At 44.6% G+C, this 21,628-nt stretch overlaps 2 protein-coding genes across 9 annotated transcripts in view; both read right to left on the bottom strand.

Annotated features, from left to right (window-relative positions):
• Positions 1-2,443: 2,443 nt before the first annotated feature.
• On the bottom strand, positions 2,444-12,996 carry CDC6 (cell division cycle 6). 3 transcript variants are annotated; one of them, XM_032457976.1, is made up of 12 exons: positions 12,867-12,996; positions 11,913-12,103; positions 10,854-11,135; positions 10,530-10,729; positions 10,107-10,279; positions 9,588-9,694; positions 8,699-8,838; positions 8,068-8,168; positions 6,839-6,903; positions 4,419-4,621; positions 3,843-3,983; positions 2,444-3,560 (listed from the first exon to the last, which is right to left on the bottom strand). In XM_032457976.1, exons 2-12 carry the CDS (start codon positions 12,088-12,090, stop codon positions 3,471-3,473), a joined length of 1,680 nt encoding a protein of 559 aa, XP_032313867.1. In that variant the 5' UTR covers positions 12,091-12,103; positions 12,867-12,996; the 3' UTR covers positions 2,444-3,470. The 3 variants fall into 3 exon arrangements, with proteins under 3 accessions (XP_032313867.1, XP_032313868.1, XP_032313866.1); XM_032457975.1 differs by having other exon boundaries at positions 2,446-3,560; positions 10,107-10,282; XM_032457977.1 differs by lacking the exon at positions 10,854-11,135 and having other exon boundaries at positions 2,445-3,560; positions 10,107-10,282.
• A 3,506-nt stretch (positions 12,997-16,502) lies between these two features.
• Positions 16,503-21,628, bottom strand: part of WIPF2 (WAS/WASL interacting protein family member 2) — a 39,556-nt gene continuing 34,430 nt past the window's right edge. For 5 of the 6 annotated variants that reach the window (XM_032457972.1, XM_014562738.2, XM_032457971.1 and 2 more), the window contains 2 exons: positions 20,768-20,869; positions 16,503-20,519 (listed from right to left, as the gene is read on the bottom strand). In XM_032457972.1, the coding sequence (XP_032313863.1) occupies positions 20,479-20,519; positions 20,768-20,869 (143 nt within the window). In that variant the 3' untranslated portion in view covers positions 16,503-20,478. The remainder of the gene's footprint in view (positions 20,520-20,767; positions 20,870-21,628) is intronic. The other variant, XM_032457974.1, reaches the window with a different exon arrangement.

Here is a 21,628-nt window from a genome sequence, read left to right as displayed (position 1 = left end):
AGCAGTGGATGGCGGCAGCAGAGAGCGTCAGGAGCGGGGGGGGGGGGGGGGGGGGGGCGGAGCAGGCGCACCCTTGTTATAAAGTGCTGATCCAGCGCTTTCAGGCAGTGTGGGAAACAGAGGCGGGATCAAAGGCAGCCAAGCTGATTCAGAACTCAATTAGAGCTTTCTTAAAAAGGAGCTGGCTCTCTCCTTTCGCCAGTCTTCAGACAGCCTTTACCCAGGCCCCTTGCACCCAATTAGCTTCTACCACCAGTGCCTTGGAGCTGGGGTTGAAAATCAAGGGAGGCCAGAGGGCATGCCTTCTCCCCCTACAGAACCACTTCTTCTGAGAAGACAGCGTCATCGAGAGCACATGATAGGGGTGGAACCTGAAATCACATCTTTCCCCAAAAGTTAAAAAGTGGGGCATCAAAGGTGGGTTCGTCACTAGCCCTTTGCCAACTAGAGGCACAGCTTCCAGACAGGCACCTCTCTTCCCAGCCTGTAGGTAGGACGGTCTTCCCAAAGCCAAGGCTTCCTGGGAGCAACATGGAAGTTGCCTCAAGCAAAATACCAGGATATCAGAGGGAGCCATTGGAACATAGGTGAGGCCAATAAATGCTGTGCTGACACAGGTTGTAAAATGGAGTGCCCCACTTATTTATTTTTTTTGAGAGCACCTTTTACAGTGGCCTGCTCCACCTCAGTGCAAAAGCACCAGCATGCTACCTCCAGATTAGAACTGTCTGCAAGATGGAGGGAGAGGCGGCATCTCACCTTGTCACACCTATCTGTTCGTCCAACAATTGTTTATTGAATACCTCCCAGGTCCAAGGCACAGATACCAAGGTAAATAATATTTCCATTTTGGCTCTCTCTTTTGGTCTCCCACAGTAGTCAAGGTAACACGTCTCCACAGATATTTTTAAGAAGCCCCAAGTCATATCTCATTCCTAATTCCCAGTTCTTACTGGTATTTCTTAAAAGAGCATTTAATAGAGGCAAGGAGCAGTGAGAGGGGAGAGAGAGCTCTGGCGGCTTTCTGGATCTCTGGGCGCGGGGACCTCACACTCTCTCGCCAGTTACCCAGCCACAGGCAGGTCTTCATTGAGCCAGAAATGTCAGTGGCAACTCTGGGGTTGCAACTCACACCAATTTTATTGTCTCTGTGCTTTCCATGGCAATACCTACCAACACTATGGATGCTTAATTTGCTTCTGTGAAGAAAAATAAATAAGCCAGGATGCAGACACACACCCCACCACCTTCAAGAGGAAGAATGTAGGTCAGCATCTCTGCCACTACTCCGTGTGAAACAGTCTAGGCTCCTGGCAAAAACTAGTAACCACAAGCCCAGCCCAGCCCCCTAGAAATCCCACCACCTTCCCAGAGCTCACAGCTTCAGCGAGAAAAGGACTTTCTTCCTCTTCTCAGTCTGCTCCCTGGCTGTCTGAATTACACTTAAGACTTCACTGACAAACATACATCAGCTTTTGCTCCCACAAGGGCAGCGGAAGCCAAGCAGGGACTCTAAGTCTGCTTCACGCATCATTGACAGAACCAACCCTGTTCCAATTGCTGAAGTCTTAAGAGCAGCGATGACCTAGAAATTGACAGTGGGGGGAGAACCGAAGGAAAGGAAACTAACAAAGTACACAGAAAACCCGATTTCCAAATACCAGGGGAAAGGGAGAGAAAGGAGGTAGAGGGGGAAGAAATTTGGCCCCTTTGACTCTGCAAATGCGATCTTGGCCCAGAGCCGTGGAGGATACATAGCAGCCCCACTGCGAGTCAAGCCATGTTCCTGACTCCAGCCCTGCAGTTTAGAGGAAGGCGCCAAGCCTCAAACACAACGAGGTGGGGAGGCCACTCCTTTCTGGGCAGGATCCTACTGTGGACACCGAACAGACAGCAGCTGCCCACAGTGTGGAAACAAACTGTAAAGCAGTCACGTCTCTTAAGGCTGCAGCATCCAATAAAATGTAATTTAAATCAAGCCTCGCATCTGTTCTCAATCCCGTTCAGTCTCTGCTTTCCATCAGCCTTCGGACAATCTCTGCAATTATGCTTATTAACCCTTATAGCCCCGGACGCTCTCCGAGCTTCGAGGTATAGGACTGTGTTCTCCACTCGCAAATTGCTCTCAGAGGGAATGAATGCACTAATAAAGGAGTGTGAGGGTGAGTCATTCAGACTCCTGTCTACAGACTCCGCTCTGCTGCACACACACCAGTGGGTAGTGTTCATTTCAGAGGGCTCTCTCCGTGTGTCTTTCTCCCATCCCGTACCACCTGCTGTAGCTCAGATCACATTGCAAGGATACAGTGGGCAGCATGAATGAAACAGTGGCCAACAGATCATTTGTACACATATCAAGTTCCCAAACTCAGGCCATGTCAGAAAGGCAGGGGCAGACGGAAGAGCCCAGGGAGCAGCAGTCTCAGACACTGGCTCTCAGACCATGCATATCACACATAGTTTGCATGCCAAGAATTTGCTCGAGTTATAAAAGTACAACAATCTCCCAAAAGAATCAAACTGAAGTTTTTTTTTTCCCCTTCCCTCCAAACTACCCCAGCCCAACGCCTGCACTTTCCAGGTAGTCAGTGTTATAAGGGTGCCCTCTGGCGTCCCCGCCACAAATTGCTATTTAATGCCACTGGAAGCCAAACCCAGAAAAGGTGAGACTTGAGTAACCATATGGATCAATTTATCTAATAAGACTGGGAAAATAGAAGGTTTAGACAAAAACACTACCCCAAGCTAAGGTGTTTGGAAAGAAATGGCTTCGTCTGAGGGCAGCTAGGGCTGTGGGATAGTCTGGGGGAGGAACTGTCACATTGCTTTCTGCAAGTTTGAGCTCTCTTGCAATGTGTTTGCTTAAAGAGACAAAGAACGCAGCTTGAAAATAAATATATTCACAATCTGTAAAGTCACATTCTCCTGAGCACCCCCACAACCTTGGGAGTGCCCAAGAAGCTCAGTAAGTCTTTAAAATGTCACAATGTGGAGGTATTTGCAATGGGAACACTCCAAAAAGAAATACATTCTTTGATCAAAGTGTCCTCCAAATCTCCACGTGGACTTATTTTCCTGTGTCATCCTTTTTCATTCTTCTTCGTCTAGTCCCAAAGTTCTTTAAAATACACTAATGTCTGAGGAAACTAAGAAGTAAATATGTGCATTTTCCACAACATAAATCTGTATACTTGCAAGCCTCCTGGTTAGCGACACACTAGTGACAGAGGTAGCAAATGTAATTAAAAGGGTCTACTTCATAGTTTTTTACGCATGAACATAATAAGACCCAAAGATATTATTCTGTGCTAGTATTCATGAACCCATAGATTAAATTTTTATCAGCTTTAGGTAAAAAAGGTCATGTTTGTTTTCAGACGTGAGTGTATAAAGTACTAAAATGAAGACTTCATCGCTCTCTCAAATGCTGGCTGGATACTTTCAGGTGGGTATTGGTATAAAAGAAGAATTTAAGGCAATCCAGTAGCTAAGATATTTCCAACTAAAGCTCTGTCTTTCAGAGCATGCTCTATTTCCTTCTCTTCAATCTTCAAAGACACCTGGAAAGAAGAGAAAAGGAATTTTCACAGTGGAGAACTCACAAAGTTTTTACTATGCAAGCTTCTACCATGTTAAACTTGTCTCACAAGAGGCAAGCAAGTTAAACACTGCTTTTCCAATGGCCTGAAAAAAAATCTCATTCATACTACAGCCCTGTCTTCACACACCTTAACAAAAAAATTATTTATCTAATTGCAGTCCATTAAAAATCTTTAGCGAAAGGTAAGCTCTCCAAAGCAGGACGATTAAAAGCAATGTCACAAATAAGCAGTTCACTATACCTTTGTGAAGCGGGTATCCTTGTTTTTCTTTAATCCGAAAATGCCCCTGGCCTCCAGGAGCCCTGAAAGTGACAAACACTCTGACTGGTCCACAGCTGCCACCTGCTGTTTGCGACAGACGTTACTATAGGCTTCAAATAACTGGGAGGAAACAAGGGAGAACAAATGTTGCTTGTAAGTCATATTTCTTGTAACCTTGTGATCCTTTAAGAAATGTGAGTCTGGGTTTGCAAAACAGTTATCGGAATACCCTAATTCTCCTTCTTTTCAATAAAATCCTTGAAAAGGCATTATGGAGACAATGCCAAAAACCTATCCTGTAATGCAGGAAAGGGGCTTTATAAATTTCACAGGGAGAGGCAGAAGTGAAGGGGAGATTAATGGTAAATTCTCAACCACAACCCAAGGGAAATAAAGTCAGCTGCCTTTTATGTGATACCAGTACTTACTCTTACTGTTAAGATCCATTTTTAATTCATATCAGCTGGAGCAAGACAGGCCTTTTGGAAAACATCTGCTCAGCAAAGCAGATTGTCATCTCCACCCTAGCTCCATCTGCTGAGATTCCCAACTAACCTTCCCCAGAGTGACCTCTTTGATTTTCAACTGCCTGGTCAGGAGCAGCAAAGAGCAGACCAAGATCTTCTGCTGAAGAGGGAAGGAATCGTGTGCTCCATCTTGGCTCAAAGTCATTCTGTTTCCATCAACTTCTGAAATGACTTGTGATATGTGAATAACACCAACCCGCTTGGGAACCAGTGACTCAGAGGGTGATTTACCTATAAAGCAAATAAATCAAGCTTAATTAGATTTTTTTTAATATTGTGGGTATTGAGACAGATGATACTAAGCTTCAGTTGAAAGAAATTCAAGAGCAGTCATGGGGTGGCAGAGGTTCCAATTCTGTAACTAGAAGCCAAAGGATGAGAGACAGCGTGATCCTCAGAAAGATGTCAAAATGTGAGATGAATTGGAAAGTAGGGTTATTCTTTTTCTGGGCAGAATGGTGAGCTGCTTTATCCTGTAGAATGCAACTTAGTGTCAGAGAGACAAAATCTACCTCATGAAAGAATAAGGACCAGATGGAGAACTAATGGACTCTGCCTTGGAAGTTCCTGATATCTCAAAGGCCAAGAGGGATAACAGAATCTTGAAGCAAAGATGATTGCACCTGGTAATTTTATTTTTTAACTTTTTGTTTTTAAGTTTTTATTTACTTTTTTAGGGGGTAGGCAATTAGGTTTTATTATTTACATTTATTTATTTAGGGGGGAGGCAATTAGGTTTATATTTATTTATTATTTAATGGAGGTACTGAGGATTGAACCCACGACCTTGTGCATGCTAAGCACACGCTCTACCACTGAGCTATACTCCACCCTGGGGCCTGGTAATTTTATAAGGCTGGAAAAATTACCTAATATTTTGAATCAACTGAGTGGCAAAATGTGGACAATCATACATATGTCCTCTGGATAGCCTCCCCAGATGACCTCTGAGGTTTGGTTCACTTTCCTGGGCTGATCTACAGTAGAGCAACACTTGAGAAAATGGCATTGGATATCTTAGCAGATAGCACCATCTCAGAGGCTGGAGGTTGGGAGGCTGCCAACAAGGTGTAGAGGACTACGGCCTCATTGTGTGGAAATGCTGGAATTGCAAGACAGAGGAGGGATTTGCTCTGTAACAACCTTTGCCTAAAGTTACTTCCTGAGACCAAGTCGGCTGTCCCACAAAAATTTGCTTCGATGTCACTGCCACAAACGGGACACTGCCGACGACTCATTGTAGAGGAGAAACTGGAGATCCGCGACCAAGAAGCAGAACCTTAAAGTTGAAAGGAATTTAGGTCTTTTCTTGCTCCCTACCCAATGGCTGAGCCCCTTCTAAAATAATCCCAGCAAGTGGTCGCCTGTCCAACTTTTGAGTATCATTAAATGGGGAGCCCACTCTGTGTCAAAGTCCAATTAGTGCTGTTTATTGAAAAATGTCTTCTTACATCTGGTTGAAGTCAGTCTCCCTATAGCTTTCTAGAACCGTTAAAAGCTAACCACACCTACCAGACATCATAAGACAGGAATTCACTACCTCTTTTAGTTATGTGTGCCAGAGGCGCTCACAGGGGCCACTGACAAGCCTAAGTGTTATTGGTAGGGAAAAAGGGAATCCTGTGAAAAGCTGAAGAGAAGCCAGTATCTAGACTGTGCACTGGCAAATATTACCCACCATCAACTTAACCACTAAGTTTGGCTCCTTCTGAAATACTTCTATTAATTTTCTTTCAACAAGTTGATGAAAAAAGTGTTTTCTGTGGAACTATATTTATAGTGCTAGAAACAATTTTAGTAACTCTTAACCAGTGCAGGAGGGAAGGAAGAAACAATCAAATCAGACTGTCCTGTTTCTAAAGATTAACAGGGGATGTTAAACACAAGATATGTAGTTCATGGCCATTTGACATCTGCTGTAGCTAAGAGAACAAGGTTGAGGGAAAAGAAAATTAATTCTGTCATTTTTGTGATAGCCTGTAGTTTACTGTTGCAATACCATCTTTGAAACTCCACCCTCTTCCACTTGTTGAAAGGCTTGCAATATTCCAAGTGAAACTCAGTTCTTTCCCTGTGTGACCCTTATTTACCAGGCTTTGCTTTCACCTATTCTGAGACCTAAGGTGAACTCAATGTAAGTACCCAGAGAGAAGTTGATGCAAACTTACTGTCTAGCTTTCATTCTTAGAGCTTGGAAAGAAAACTACTCTGTCCCAACCATTCACGTAACACCCTGGAGAACTCATTTCCAGTAGTGCATGGATTATAGCACTGGCAGGCAGGCTTGAAATAAAGTAGATGAAATTGATGCAAAACACAGACACATACACACACACATGAGGGGGTGAGTGTGGATTTAACTATGCTCATTTCATCTTTCTACCTCTTTCCTCAGGAAAGTTAAGCCTCCAGTTATAAAGGAAGACAGAAAGGAGATAAACTACTTACATTCAGACAGTGGTTTGAGGATAGTCTGTCTTTTGACATCTGACTCTACAATTTCAATAGCTCTCCTATATAAAAAAAAAATTTCTGAAATTAATTTAGGCTGAGCCAAACCAAACACTCCACCAAACCACCAAGCTCAAAACAGTCACATTAACAGAAAGCAACATGTTTTATAATTTTAAAGCCCTCAAACAAAACTGGATTATGTCTCAGCTTAAGAAGACTGAATTGCCTTGAAATAATTCATGGACCAGGGAATCTGAGAAACTGCAACACTACACGGTTTCCTCTTATAGATGCCAAAAAAGTGATCATACATTGAGCCAATGATAACATTTTGGACCAAGAAAAAATGTCATGGATGGGGGAAGATATGTAGTGTGGGTGATTGACTAAAGAAAGCCAGTACCACCCATCCACAGCAGACCTAAAAGGAGAGTCCGCTGTTACATATACACAGGATACGTGTAGGCTAAACCACACCGGCCTACATCACTATTGCTCAGAGCCTCAGTCTTTACCCAAGTAGTTTGCTGACTAGGGGAAACTTTCAAAACCAGGATCACACCATCTAGCAATAGGAAGAGCTTACTCTCCCACTGCTCTCTCCAAACTACTTTGCCCACAGGAAGCCATAAGCCAGACCTGGATCTTCTGCATGGCAGTAGGGGGAGGTTGGACCAGCGGGCCAGCACAGCAAGTATCATTTTAATGGACCCAGTGTCCCTACTGGGAAGGAAGAAATTTCATCAGTCAGCACAGAGGCTCCCCCAGCAGGAGGGGCAGGGGGGTGGGAAGGGAGAGAGAGACCTGGAGTACAACTGTGGGGGACCACCAACTGGAGGAAGGGGTGCTCACAAAAGCAAAGGAAGGAAAAAAAAGTCTCAAGGCAAAGATGGTTCAGGTCCATAAATAAACCTGCTTGAGACCAGCTAATGGAAAAGTAAACTGGAGTCTTTTTTAATACAAATGTAATTAACCAATCTATAATCACCACAGGGAGTGCCAGCAACATCTCATTTGTTTCTCCCTCTGTAGGTAATGGACTGATAATGTTTCAGACATTAACACGGTGGAAATGCAGAGCTCCCCACTGAGAAACAAGTCCTCCTTTCTGAGCATAAAAAGTGGCAGAATGGAGCCTCGTAAGCCACATTCACTTGAGTTACATGAGACAATTAGCAGCATTTCTTTTTTTAATAAAAGCAGCCAACAGTGCCATAACTCACCTGCAAACATCTAGCGCTTTGCGAACATCTCCTGAAACAGCGGAGACTTTGCGGGCACAGAACTGAATAGCAGCGTTGTCCAGAACCTGATCTTTAGATGCCTTTGGACATGACACAGAAGACGATAGTTTGAACCAGAATATTCCCCCTCTGCATAAGTATTTTCACACTTAAGTCTAAACTTGATGCACCAACCTTTAGGGTCTAAGAGATGCCTTTTCTGCTTATAAGTAAATGGAGAGTTTATACATTTAAGTATTTTGTAGGAATGCGGCAGAGGTTCACGAAGGGGAAAAAAGCAACTGAAACTTAAATTAGCAAAACTAAACTAAAATAGAATCTATTTGGTCATTTACAAAGGAGAAAGTGCTTCTTCAGGCCCTGTGTTTAAAGGCCATTAGAGAAGCATGTGGATGATTCCTCTAACTCTTATTATTTTTATTCCAACACTGAGGCATCCAATAAATGGAACAATGGGTGGAAATTCATATGAAAATGTTCTCACTATGGATGGCTCCTAGGAACTCCCTTGGAGTAACAATCAAAGCAAAATATTTTAGACCTATTGTTAGGTTTCCCTTTCACATGTGATACAAGGAACACAGAACTTGGTACAACAGTTAGCACTCACCTGATTAAGTCGATCCTGCAAGATAGTGGCTATCTGATTTTTGGTGTAAGGTGGGAAGTTCAACAGCTGTGGCTTACATTTTTCTCTAGCTTGAAGCCTTGGCAGAATTCTGTCTGTGAGATCCAGAGTATTAGCAATACCTGAGGAGGAGATAAATAACACTAATCACCACTGGTCAAAACATCCTAAAAGGAAAACTAAATCCTCTGAAAGCTGAATAAAATTTCCAGTTATAACCCAGCATTCCAGTTTGCTTTCCACTTGCCCCCACCCCCCCAATACTCATTAGGTGAGGTGTACACAATATTCATACAATGCTCTTTTCAAGGTAGGTTTAGAATTGTTCACTGAGAAGCAGGATCAGACACTCTAAAAACCAATTGTCTCTGAAATGCAGTATTACGTCTTTTTGTTTTGTTTTGAATCATTGGTCACATCTTTATTTTTGAAAAAAAAATTTTAATTCTTATTTTTTATTGAAGTATAGTTGATTTACAATATTAGTTTCACATGTACAGCAAAGCGAATCAGTTATACATGTATACACATACATATATTTTCAGATTCTATTCCACTATAGCTCATAACCAGAAATTGAATATAGTTCCCTGTGCTGTACAGCAGGTCCTTGTTGTTTATCTATTTTATATATAGTAACAAATATCATTAATCCCAAACTCCTAATCTATCCCTCCCAAGTATTATCATTTTTATTCAGAGTTAACAAAATTGATTTGCCTTGGTTAAGGTTACTATTTTATAGTAACTTTCTTATTTTGATAAGCAGAAAGCTGGTTTAAGATAAAATAATAGGTGATAAATAAACTGAAGAGATTAAAAAAAAGAGGTCTTTAGGACCACCAAGTAACATTAACAACAGGGTACTAACCAATCAGCACCAATCGAGAACTGCTTAGCCATGGCCATTCAAACAGTGTGTACAGTACATCTTGCCCTTTACTGTCCAGCTGATCCATCTCGTCCAACACCAACACACTACATAGAAAGAGAAACAATTAGTATCCCATTAACCTTCTTAACTCTCCAAACTGTTTGATCTGGGCTGACTCTAGGTCACATTCCTATAGATGAGACCAGTTTGAAGATCCCAATATGTCCTATCTCCAGTCACTGTTACGATGATACCCCTGCCATCACCAAAAAGTAACATACAGGTTTTTCAAGCATTCCATTTAAAAACATTTTTTCCCAATTTAAAATTAGAAGGTTTTTTTCCCCTTCTTTTCTTCTTTCCCTTTAAGCTTATGTAACTACCTCTCCTAAAGCAAATATAGGAAATGTTCTTTTTATGAACAAATGGATTAAATTCAAGAGGCAAGAAGGCGAGTTTGTGGGCAATAGACCTTGCAGATTTTCACAGAGCAACATGCAGCAGAGCAATGCTTACATCATGGGGCCCTTCTCTGCAGTCATATGGTTTTCCAGTTTCCTCATCATGTCCTTCCCAGCTGGCCTGTATACTTCTTCCTGACAAACCTCCTGGGCAATGGCTGGGAATACAGCCTGGGCACTCCTCAAGGACATGCAATTCAGCATGATCGTTTTAAAGCCTTTCAGTTCCTTCTAGAAAAATGCAAACATACAAGTTACTTTGCCTTGGATAAAAATTTGATAGAACCTGGGGTGTCTTTAAGGAGTTAACAGCATGCAAAAGAATAAGCTCCACTTTCACTGGGAAAGATTTAGACGGGAAAATGAAAAGTGTCTTACTGGGGGGGAAACTTCAATCCCCTAAGCACTTCTACTCTTTCTTAACCCTTAATAATCAAGTGTCATTTTAGCAAGAGCATAATTCAGGCTCTCAATGTACCTTGAGGTCTTGCAGAATTCGGCTTAAGCAGGCAGTTTTTCCAGTTCCAGGAGCACCAGAAAGATAAAGACTTCCAGCTTTTTTCCCACAGATGTGCTCCCTCAGGAAATTCCGGATGACATCCATCTCCTTTTCCCTGGCAGGCAGCTGATCCGGGACAGCTGTAGTCAGGACCTGCTTTGCTTGCTGGTAGCAAGTGCCTGTGCCAGACATGAAAGGACAATTAGACACAACAGAGGTGACCGAGAAGACCCACTGGGTTTCACTTGGAATCGCCAGCCTTGTTTACGAGGCTGCGTGAACAGCTGCCACGTAAGAACGAACCTTCTTGCTTGAACAGTCTCATACACGCAGATTCCTTCTCCAGCGAACATCTCTGCTCAGAATTTGTTGTGATGTCTTCACATTTTCGAATTGAGGAACGTGTTTTGTTTGGGTGAACTCTGGCTTGTTCTCTTTTGTTGGGAGACTTAACTGTCAGCTGATTGTCAAATACCAATCTACGCCCCTTAGGGGTATGTGAGCGAGGGGGCCCATTCTCTTTCTTGCCTTGCTTTGGTGGAGAACAGGGAGGTAAATGGGGTGTGTTACACAGGTTGTCGTCACCTGAAATGTATTAAAATCAAAACGTGGTCATTCTTAGCAGTGGACTTGGGAAGGTCCCTGCATCCCCCCAGAAAGAGGTGAATTTCTTTCTACCTCAGCCAGAACCACCAAAATAAAATGCCTCTCATCCAGAAGAAAACACTGGCCACCAGATGGCACTACTGAGTCTTACTACTATTTGGTAGAAACCAAGTGGGTTTTAGTGGAATTAAATTCTAGGATTGCTCTAAAACAGAGTTTCTCAACCTGGGCACCATTGATATCTTGGGCCAAATAACTCTTCATTGTCGGGGACTGTCCTGTGCATTGCAGCATCCCTGGCCTTAATCCACTATGTCAGTAGCACCCCCTCGGTTATGATAACTAAAAATGTCTCCAGATATTGCCAAATCACCCCTAATAAAAAACAGATGATCTAAAACAAGGATTACCAACCACTGTTATAAAATAAGAACTGTCACGTTTCTCTTAACTTCACAACAACCGAGGCAAGTTTCAAAATACTATATAACTAAACTGCAAGGTCATTTAAAACACCAATAGAAACAAGGTTATCAAGGAATTGAAGATCAGATCTATTAAGTAGTTCAGAAAGGGACTTCAATAAGTAGCTTAACTCTGAAGTTCAGAAAGCACTTAGTGACCATTCTGAAAATAACCAAAGGGAATAGAGTGGTCTTAACTAAACTCAGAAAGCTGTTTCAAAGGCATCTTATTGCAGAAAGAGGTCAAGAGCTAACAGTCAAAAAAGTTGTATTTAAATATTGGATAGCTTACCTAGACGTTTTCTGGGGCTGAGAGGCAGAAGTTTTGCACAAGGAGAACAGGGTATGGCCTGGACATTTGTCAGTTCTAGTTTGCTGTTACCCGAGTTTTTAGGTTTGTCCAATGTCCGAGACAGTTTCTTTTTTGGAAAACTGATTGTAGCCTGTGACTGGGATCGGGTTTGAGGCATGATGGCAACACAGCTGGGCACAAAAGAGAACAGGACAGCCAGTCAATATGTAAAAGTGAAGTAAAAGTAACACAGAAATTATACCGTTGATCAACACCCATTTCATGAGTAAATTATATTATGACAACATTTTAGCATTTAGTTCTGTGTCTCATCCAAATCTTTGCAACAAGAGCGAACACCTTGTCCACCGCTGTCATGAGCATTTAAGCTCATTTAAGTTTTACAACCACCTTAGAGATTGGTACTATTATTATCTTTAACTTATAGATAAGAAAACTGAGAGGCAGAGAGGCCCAACGTCACAGCAAAGCAGGATGTAAGACCAGGCATTCTGTCTCCAGACCCAATTTTTTAAGCACTTGAGCGGTGCAGTAAGAAGTTAATCATAATTGGTTTCTGTAGGATTTCTAATCCCCTGGCTCCAGGCACGGGGTAGATCATTATCCTCAGCTTAGCCCAGCAACCTCCCACTTTAACCGTCTTCCCCAAGTCCTCACTCTGCACTCAGTCCCCGCTCTACCCGACTCTCAGCCCCACTCCGCCACATCTCCCTCCCGCAGCACTCAGCACAGCTGCCAGGCGACTCCGAGGACGCACCTCTCCCTTCCCTACCCCGGCCTCCTCTCTCTCCCTCCCGCGATCTGAGCTGTCCTCCTCTCACTCCACCTGGAGCTGCATCGGAATCCGTGGCCCTCGCCACAGCCCTTAGCCCAGCTCTGCTGACCCCGGAGCCCCGGGCCCCCTCTCCTTTCCACCTCACAGGGCTGCGTCACCTCAGTGCTAGATCTTTCCCGTCTCCCGCAGACAGCTTCAGGGAGTCTCCACCACAAACTCCCGGACACACTCCACACCTGCAGCCGGAAAGCCCAGCCGCACTCGCGCCAAATCTGCCCGGCCGCAGCTTTCCCGCCTCCCGCCAAAGCCCGGCCACGTTTCTGATTGGGTGTCGCCGGAGCGCCGCGCGCCTTGGCCACCGCCCCCTCCTTCACATCCAATCAAGCCGGAAGGCGCACAACCAATAAGAGAGCCCCAGGTCTCAGCGCCATCGTGAGGCCGCGCCCACTGAGCCCACACGGGCGTCTACATCCGGGGCCTCCGCGGAAAGACGCGCGGTTGCGCCGGGGCGGCGCTGAGTAAGGCGGGCCTGCCCCGCCGCAAAGCCTGGAGGGAGATGTGGTCTTCGCCGCTCGCGACTGTATTTCCACGCCTTTCTTTCGTGCCCCTTCTCACTGCCGTACTCACCCGTTTTCGTTATCCTAATGGGCTAGAGTTTCAGAGAGCTACTACATAATACCTACCATTATTTAGGCGGTTCCGGGTGCCAGGTAGGATGTTAGATGCTTTGCATCTCTAATGCTCACCCCTGCAAGGCGCAAAGCAAATGTGCAGAGGGTTAGAGGTCAGGGAAATCTTGGTGGTTTAGGACCCAAATTTCCTGACTCCCCAGCCAGTGTTTTTTTGTGAAGTTGTACACTTGCATAAAGAAAGACACTATGTTTCATCGCAGTATCTCCCTGATTTGTTTCAAAGATGAAAGAGGGCCAGGCCTTTGCTTTTGTCACTGAGAATATGATATTCTGTGCACCTTCCTATCGTTAATCCCATTAATCTACGCAATGTGGAGAGTGGAGAGAATTATGGACCCTAATTAAAAAAAAATTTTATGGCTAAACACTAGGGTTTCGGGGCCAGAGAAGACCGCTATAAAAGAAATAGCAAGCTGAGCTTTTAATGAAAAATATAAATTAGAGCAGTAATTTACAGGCCAGCTTCCAGAGCTAATAACCCAGCTAAGCCTCAGGTTCTGTTAAAAGCCAGAACCCAATTCTAGGTGATGGTAAACACTTATCGCTCACCCTTCAATGTCAAATGATATAGAACAATAGAGCCAGGGCGTAGGAAAACTACAATATTACAATCAAGTTAATTGTAGTTAGTTCATTTAGGAGATTAATAAGAGTCAATACTGAGTACTTATGTGTATGCCAGGGACTGAGCTCGGGTATTTTACCATCTTATTAATTCTCACAGGCACCCCGTGAAGTTGGAATTATTTCCATTTTACAAATGAGGAGACTGAAATAGAAGGGCTGAATAAATCTGCCCAAGGTCACACAACTAGTAAGTGGAAGAACTGGAATTCGAACTCAGGAAGTCGGACAGGAAATCAAACTCCTGACCATTAAACATAGGGGGAGGACTAGACAGATGTAGGTTCTAAAGTAGAGGGAGGTGGTGAAGGAACTCATTTTGGGAAGGCTTTCTAGGAGCTGAAAACTACAAGAGTGAAGCACATCGGCTGCCATGAATGGAGACGGTGTTATCACAGAATGGCAGCTTTCCCACCAGATGGTATTTCTGATTTTTTAATAGGGCACTAGAACCTAGGAAGCGGCTTTCACTGTTCATGTTTATTTTTATAACCTGGCACCTAAAAATTGTCCTTAATAACCAGAAATGGTAACAAGTGTCTAGGAAGCCTTTTTAAGGGATGGTGGTGAACAACCTACCTACCTCGGTTACAGTGGGATCGAGGGAGCAGAGGAAGCCGTGGGTACTTCACATGCACATTGGATGGAGCCTGTGAAAACATTCGCCAGAAAATACAGCACTGGTCCAAGAAATGCCTACACAAGTAAATGACTATTGTGGAAGCAGACAGAGAATCACAGAATGTCCAAGTTGAAAGCCCTCTTTTTAAGGTTACTTGCTTGAAGCTTTTTCTCTTTCCAGTACTCCAGCAACATGACGAACATACCATCGTTCTGTTTCTCACTTTTGTGCCTTTGTCTGTGCTGTTTCCTACATCTGGAATGCCGCTCACCTGGCTTCCCTGGCTAGTTACCATAAAGCCTTTTAATAAGCCACATAGGTTTTTCCCAGTGGCTGTCCTTAAGTCTTCTGCTAGACTCTCAGCTCCTTGGAAGCGAAGACCATGTCCTTTTCATCTTCATATTGTCAGTGCCTGGCAGAGTATGCAATAAATGCTTTGCTGAGTGAATGGAAAGGACATTCCTGCCAAGCAGATATCCATTTTTTGCATGAACTTTTGTGGTCAGATAGCATACAGTCCTTTAAATCTCACACCCCTCAACCTAGAAGTAGAGGATGAACTCAATTATGTATGAAACCGATCCAGCCTGGGCTCTGGTGAGGCCAAAGATGAGGCATTTCCCCACAGTTATCCTCAGGGGTGGTTAGGATCCTGAGGTTGACATCTTAGTTCTCTTACCTCTGTCTGCAGAATAACAGGAAGTCTGAGACAGGCAGCTTCCTTGCAGTGAGTTGCAGTTTGTGGCTGGTTCGGGCCAGGAAATACTCAAGAGGCACATTCACCATAGAAGCTATGTCTCATTCATAATTGAGGTGGGTAACCTAGTGTCCTTATCACCTGCTAATTTATACACAGTAGCGTGGGAGAAGGAATCAAATCACACACGAAGGACCTGTCCAGCATCCTTTTGTGTGTCTGTGTGAACGCCTGTGTGCATTGGCGGGTGCATGCCCACACATACAGACTAGCACTACCGTCCCAATAGGACAGAGAAAGCTTATTGGGTTAGGCAGTTGAGGGTCATTTAGGCAAGTGCCATTTGAGGGCTATTCAAATTCACAGGAGGAACAATTAAATTAACAAATAGGTAGTTTATTAATCATATTAATAACAATGATGGGTCAAATAATCAGGAATTCAGCCAATCTGGCAAGTATGGATGAAAATGAAAGGCAGCCTTTCCATCCCCCCCTAGGTTTTTATATCTAAATTATGTGAGAGTGACTCAGACATACACCCAATATGAATCAGTATGGGAAATAACTTCAAGACCTTTGCTAGTGATGAAAGTGCAAGTTAAGCTCATTAAGTCTTAGTGGTGATTATGTCAGCTGACCTCTGTAAGCACAGACTGTCTGGTTCAATTTTTACACCTCAAGTCAAAGTTCAAGAAAGCCAGCTAAGGTTTCAACTTAAAAAGCAGTGAAGGAAAAAAAAAAGCCACCACCCACATAAAAATAGACACAGTCCGTATGCTTTGCCCTCACCTTCTTCACACCTCGGTGTGAGAAGCTACCGTGCACACCGGTGGGAAGAACCATTAGGGATATAAAGACATAGGTCACAGGGTCTCCTGGGTTCCTGGAAACCCTGGGCAGAGGGGAGTTAGGTGGCCGACATAAATAAGGACCAACTCTCTCAGAATCACCCAGTCAGCACAGCTAACTAGATCTGTGATTTTCAAAACACAGCAGGAAAGGAGAGAAAACTCTCAAGAAGCCGCAGAGGCTTCTGCCCTTAGTTTATCTAGTTTCTCAGAGGATCTGGAGTCCAAACCACTACCCTAACCTGAGGTGACAGACCCATTCCCCTCTGCGCCACCACTCTCGGCGGTATTCCAGACAAGAGTACACAGTTTTTCAGGTTTTTTGTTTTTGTTTTTAAGCAAGGTTTAATTAAACTGCACGGCATCCAGGAGAAAGAAATGTACCAAAGAATCCAACCTGAGACCAGATTATACATTGTAGAAGGGGGAAGAAAAAAAAAAATCAATGCTAATCAGGAGATGGAGCACTGTAATCAGAAACAACTCCAAAAGAAATCATACAATAAATTATTTTTTAAAAGAAACTGATCCACATGCGGACAAAGAGGGACGCACACACACATACACACACACACTCTTTGCACATGTCACTCTAGTCTTTTATTCAGTGTTGACTATGGTTCCCATGCTGGTCGCCCTGGGAAAGGACACGAGACAACAAGCCACGGCCCCCTCTGCCACCAGTGGGATGAAATTTAAGACAATCCGAGAGGGGACTCACTAAGTTGTTAGAAACAAGAGTAGAAAGAAGGAAACAGCAGTTATCAAGGAAGATTTTAGTTGCTTCAAAGAGGGAGAGAGGAAGAAAGCACAGAACTCTAACACAAGTAAAGGCACAATGAACGTGGAGTTGAATGGAACCAAACCCTTCCTTCGGTTAAACAGTTATCCTTTTTTTTTTTTTTTGTATGTGTTTTGAAGGTGGTTGGAGTTTTGTTTCATTTTCTTTTTAAGAGATGAGTCTTGAAGGCAGAGTTGTAACGCCTCCCATTCCCTAAATCAGAGTGGCCTAAAGAAAGCCACCTTGACCACGGATAGCCAGGCATTGAGATTCAATAGGGAAGGAAAGACCACAACTGGAATGTGAAGAATCTGATCTGCAGTTGATCATAGGTTGGGTTTCCAGAACAGACAGCTCAGTGTAGTGCTATCAAAGGGCCTCAGATGCCCTACACTCCACCCCCAGAGCTTTGCAGAAGGGAAGGACCCTGGAGTCACACTTCTCCCCCACTCCCATAAGCACTCAGCCTACAGATTATTTCAAGTGATCAGGAGAATTAAAACACACCCCAACCCTGAGTTGCTCTGTAGCAAGTCTATTTACAATTTTATCTCACCTCTCCCTGGAGGTAAATCTGGGTTTCAAGTTGGGAAGCTACGGGGTGAGGGGATGCCCCTAGGGCAGTGGCCAGCGGCTAGCCTTCTTGCCTCTGCCTGTGGCCAGGGCTGGGGTGAATTTCTGGAGATGGGAGCCTCACGTCCGTCAGGTGGGACAGCACCCTACGTGCTCTCAGTCTGCGGGCCCCGGCTCTGCCACTGGAGGGAATCCCCATGTGAGAGAAAACCACACCTGGAGTATCAAAGTGCTATGATCCAGGTTTGGTGATCAGAGAAAAGGGGGAAGAGGGGCACCTAGCTCATTTAAAAACCTGGAGGCCACTGCCCTGTTTCCCAGAAAGGGCAGTAAGAAACAATTGTTAAGTTTTTCCCCCGAGAGAAAAACATCATAAAACCAAACCCACACAGGGGCTTTTAACACAGCTTCCTGATGCTTGGTTGGGCAAGGTCTCTTCCTGCTGGGAGGGGACAAGGGGGTTAACGGGACTGGGCAACAGCCTCAACATGAGACCACCCAATCTTCCACTGAAGAGACGGCATTCCCACAAGCAGATAAAAAGAGCAGTTTAAAAGGTGAGAAGTTTTAGTGCTCTTGCAGCCAGCCCACCTTAAACCTATATTACAAGCTTTTTACAGCATACAAAATAGATCAGTAACTACGAGGGTCACAGTCCCATTCTTCAATAGTAAATACACATGATAATAAATCTGTTATTAACAGAGGGACCAAATAATGTATAAGGCAAAGACACTGAAATAGGTACTGGGTCATCAGCATGCTCTGAAGAACATCCACCAGACTAGATCTAGTCCCAGGCCGTTTTTCATGAGGCCAAGAAAATGAAGATACAATCAAGACCCATGTGACACGGTCCCAATGCTGGGGACTATGGTGGGCAGCAGGTCACACGGGAGGAAGATACCAGCCCCAATGAAAAGCTGGGATTTGGCTTTTACACGTGATGCTTGTTTTGATGATCCATGTTTGAGTAAAGAGGGGGGAAAAAAGATACACTTTGATAACGTTGTACAAAAGGCATCAATTCCCATTTCAAAAATAAATGGGAAGACTTCACAGTCCAAGTTCAGTAACCGGTCAGCATCTACCCTGGAAGTCTGCTGCAGTAGCAAGTCTTGTACTCTCTCCTTTTCCCTCCACTAGCGTCCCCTCTTTCAGCTCTACAGGCTGGGAGGTAACTGCTAACAGATTTGAAAATAAGAATGATAAATAAAGACTGATTAGAAAAAGTCTAGTGACAGACCTAATCATGGTTTGCCCTAAAGTCCAGGGGACGGCCAAGGATTGCAGACCCCACAGAAATAACCCAAGCTGTGAGCTCTCTTATCTAGCCTTGGGAAGACTTGGGTTTCACTGGGCACCATATACAGACCCTTAGTCTGCGACCCAACAGATTAGAAAGGTCCCTAGGGCAGTTTAAGCCTTGGATGTATCTGGTGAAACATTCCACTGACTTTCCATTCCAAGGAACAGCCATGGCTTCTCTGCTCTCACTCCAAACTCTGAGTAAACCAAACCATCCGGTGCATGGAGCCCAGGTGCTCCACCGTGCTGCAGGAGAAGGGCAAGTCCCTGTACCATGATCCAAGCTCAGTTCCTACGTAGGTTGGGAACCTCCCTTTCCTCTGTGCTCTTTAACGAGAACCTGGAAGACGAAACGACATATTGCTGGCTGCCTGGGAAGATCAGCTGGACTGACATACACCTCACCAAAATTTTTGTGCTTCTTGGCACAGAGGGGTCTTTGACTACCCCATAAGCTTCCTCACTCTTCTCTACTCTGCTGTGTGAACCCCTGCAGTCTTGGGGGTTGAGTGCTGGAGAAAGGAACAGGGAGAGCCTGCTCAGTCAGATGGGCTGTGACCTTCAGAATGAGTGGGCCATTCAAGTCTTTCCTAGCCTGCAGAGCTGGTCCCTTTCCCGAGCTGCTTCACCCTTCCCTTCTCTGTCATCCTGGAGTATTCATCGGGGGCTGAAGTTTCCAAACAGGATTGAAAGGTCAGTGGCCTTCTGGGCCAGGCAGAAAAGACTGAGGCAGCCTCATGGTCAAGGTTAAGGCCAAGGTCCTATCTTCCTCTCACTAGAGGTTTCTGGGACTTGTGAATCAGTAACGAATGAATGAAAGGGACTGTTCCCTTGAGGGGACAGGTGGTGAGAGGCTGAGGTCCCTCAGCCTCAGCACCTGAGGAAGAGGAGCAGGGAGCCCCAGAGGGTCCTTGTGCTGCGGAGGAACTGACTGGCTCTAAATGGATCCTTAGTTTATTTCACCCTTTTTATTACATGTTTAGTTCAAGTGATTAGTATTTAGTGTTATCTTCAACTTACTTCTGGGTAGGGGTGTGGGGTGGGGTGAGAGCAAAACCAAAATAACCGCTACAAATCAAAGCAGACCCATTTCCTTGCCCATTCTCCAAACATGACCTTTAAAACAGATCACTTCTCTGCAAACTCCTTTCCTGTTTCACTCAAAATGCCCATCCCCTCCCCTCGAAGTCCTGCTCATGCCAGCCTCATAAACTAATGAAATATAATAAACCCGCCAAGCTCCCCCAACAGTGGCAGGAGAAGGTAGGGGTCCCCTTCTCCACCCTGCCCCAACAATGAGTTAATGCATCACAACAAGGCACCTTTCCCCAGGAGGAAAGCAGGACACACGGAAGCTTCTTCCTCATCTGGCTAGCGGGGCTCACAGAGGAGGGATGGATGCAGGGTCTGGGACCCTACTGTCAATGTGAAGAGTCCGGTCACCAAGTCCAGAGACGAGATGCATAGATGGAGGTGAGCTGGGAGGACGCCGGGAGTCTAGAGGTCGGTTGCACTGGAGAAACACGTTAGGAGCTGTCATGCAGGTTTCCAGGGAATGGAAGGGACCATCTGAGAAGAGGAGAGGGTCCATCCTTTTCCTGAGGAACAGGACCAAGCCAGGCTTCACCTGAGAATGGGTGGCAGAGGTGGGGCTCCACGGGCAGCTGAAAAAATAAAAAATAAAAACCACATACATAAGGTCACCCACCAGACCCTGAATACCTTAAACATTCCTAAAAGGAGAGACAGGCTTGAGACAGGCTCTTTAAGCTAACCTTTACAATCTGGGGATGAGGTTTTGTTGTTTTTTTAAGAAAATGCAGATGAGGAAGCTAATTTTAACCTAAGAAAAGTACACCAATTCTACATCCTCAGCAATCATGGAAGAACTTTCATGACTCTTCTTTCTCACCTCGGTTTGTTTTGCTGGGATAAATTCTCTGAAAGTGTTTATACTCTTCTGGAGCAGGAAAATCTTCTACTGGATGGAAAGAATACTTTGACTCAAAATCATCTGCAGAAGGAACAGAGTGTTAATTCCTGTCACCCTTCCTCTGCTCCCATGCCTCTGTGCCAGGTCTGACCCTCCCTGGACTAGTCTCCCGTGCTTTCTGATGTACCGAGAGGGCTGGCCTTGCTCACGAAAGCAAGGTTCATGAGCACAGGAAGAGAATTACTCTCAGAGTCTCGCAAGCACAGAAGACGTGTTCAAAGGCTCTTTACATTAAGAAGTGAGTCTTTGAATTAGTTCTTTACATCTTTTCACCAAAAACCAGGCACATACCAGGAAAGGAGCCCAGCTGTTTGCATGGGAGGAGGAGGAAATATAGTTCTGTGTTTCAGTAACACAGTCATCCTACAGACAATCACCAAAGGAAACCAACTGAACTGAATCCACAAACTGGCAGAAATTAAGCTAACACGGGAATATCTGTCACCAGCTAGTGAGAGAGCTGACCAGATAATTCCCTTCTGGCCCAGGCTACCCTCATTTAGCTCTGCCACGTGGTTGGGAAAGCCAGGTCGTGGCCCCCACGCCCACTCTCCATGGTCCCTCTATGCGTGTGGCTTGATCACATTCCAAAGGCATATTTTCAAAGAAAAAACACTGGTCCACCTAACAGAAACAGATGAGGGCAGGAGCAGAGAAGAGTCAACCATTAAAGAATCTACAGGGGGAGGGTATAGCTCAAGTGGCAGAGTGTGTGCTTAGCATGCATGAGGCCCTGGGTTCAATTCCCAGTGCATTCTCCAAATAGAAATAAATAAATGA

Source organism: Camelus ferus, chromosome 16 (assembly GCF_009834535.1).
Source record: "Camelus ferus isolate YT-003-E chromosome 16, BCGSAC_Cfer_1.0, whole genome shotgun sequence".
In the NCBI taxonomy this organism is placed as follows: Eukaryota; Metazoa; Chordata; class Mammalia; order Artiodactyla; family Camelidae; genus Camelus; species Camelus ferus.
Note: the sequence above shows the minus strand (reverse complement) of the source record. Positions and strands in the feature narration are given on the sequence as shown.

Bases quoted from the DNA above. Each gene is read 5' to 3' on its own strand.
- CDC6 (XM_032457975.1), bottom strand. From the start codon at position 12,090: ATGCCTCAAACCCGATCCCAGTCACAGGCTACAATCAGTTTTCCAAAA. The intron at 6,904-8,067 runs GTGAGTTATGGC...TTTTTTATATAG, and splicing joins AAAGCGCTAGATGTTTGCAG to GAGAGCTATTGAAATTGTAG. The intron at 4,622-6,838 runs GTAAGTAGTTTA...TTTGCTTTATAG, and splicing joins CCTCAAACCACTGTCTGAAT to GTAAATCACCCTCTGAGTCA.